The 1468-nt window shown below is 58.4% G+C and overlaps 1 protein-coding gene across 1 annotated transcript; it reads left to right on the top strand.

The window, feature by feature from the left end:
* Positions 1-310: 310 nt before the first annotated feature.
* LOC135535766 (cell surface glycoprotein 1-like) lies at positions 311-1161 on the top strand (the record flags this gene model as incomplete). The annotated part of the gene is made up of 1 exon (XM_064962184.1): positions 311-1161. A coding segment is annotated over one exon (851 nt), but the record flags the coding sequence as incomplete, so codon positions are not given.
* Between the last annotated feature and the right edge of the window lie 307 nt (positions 1162-1468).

Here is a 1468-nt window from a genome sequence, read left to right as displayed (position 1 = left end):
CCCACTCTACTGACCCCCACCCCCTTCACTGACCCCCCACCCCCTTCACTGACCCCCCACCCCTTCACTGACCCCCCACCCCCTCTACTGACCCCCCCACCCCTTCACTGACCCCCACCCCCTCTACTGACCCCCCTGACACCCCCTTCACTGACCACCCCAGCCCCTACACTGACCACCCCAGCCCCTACACTGACCACCCCAGCCCCTACACTGACCACCCTAGCCCCTACACTGACCACCCTAGCCCATACACTGACCACCCCAGCCCCTACACTGACCACCCTAGTCCCTACACTGACCACCCTAGCCCCTACACTGACCACCCTAGCCCCTACACTGACCACCCCAGCCCCTGCACTGACCACCCCAGCCGCTGCACTGACCACCCTAGCCCCTACACTGACCACCCTAGCCCCTCCACTGACCACCCCAGCCCCTATACTGACCACCCTAGCCCCTCCACTGACCACCCCAGCCCCTACACTGACCACCCCAGCCCCTACACTGACCACCCCAGCCCCTACACTGACCACCCCAGCCCCTACACTGACCACCCTAGCCCCTCCACTGACCACCCTAGCCCATACACTGACCACCCTAGCCCCTCCACTGACCACCCTAGCCCCTCCACTGACCACCCTAGCCCATACACTGACCACCCTAGCCCCTCCACTGACCACCCTAGCCCATACACTGACCACCCCAGCCCCTACACTGACCACCCCAGCCCCTACACTGACCACCCTAGTCCCTACACTGACCACCCTAGCCCCTATACTGACCACCCTAGCCCCTACACTGACCACCCCAGTCCCTACACTGACCACCCCAGCCCCTGCACTGACCACCCTAGCCCCTACACTGACCACCCTAGCCCCTCCACTGACCACCCCAGCCCCTACACTGACCACCCCAGCCCCTACACTGACCACCCCAGCCCCTACACTGACCACCCCAGCCCCTACACTGACCACCCTAGCCCCTACACTGACCACCCTAGCCCATACACTGACCACCCTAGCCCCTCCACTGACCACCCCAGCCCCTACACTGACCACCCTAGCCCCTCCACTGACCACCCCAGCCCCTCCACTGACCACCCTAGCCCCTCTACTGACCCCCCACCCCCTCTACTGACCCATACAGTCATGAGTGGAGGTAAACTGACTGTACTAAAGACAGGAGGCTGGTGGTATCTTAATAGAAAAGGATGGGCTCGTGGTAATGGAACAGAATAAGTGGAATAAGTGTGTTTATGTAAACACAAACAGAACACAACTAAAGAGCTTTATCTAGGTAATGTGTGTTTATGTAAACACAAACAGAACACAACTAAAGAGCTTTATCTAGGTAATGTTCTTATGTAAACACAAACAGAACACAACTAAAGAGCTTTATCTAGGTAATGTGTGTTTACGTAAACACAAACAGAACACAACTAAAGAGCTTTATCTAGGTAATGTTC

Source organism: Oncorhynchus masou, unplaced genomic scaffold, assembly GCF_036934945.1.
Source record: "Oncorhynchus masou masou isolate Uvic2021 unplaced genomic scaffold, UVic_Omas_1.1 unplaced_scaffold_5132, whole genome shotgun sequence".
Classification (NCBI taxonomy): domain Eukaryota; kingdom Metazoa; phylum Chordata; class Actinopteri; order Salmoniformes; family Salmonidae; genus Oncorhynchus; species Oncorhynchus masou.
This window is presented reverse-complemented; position numbering and strand designations above follow the sequence as displayed.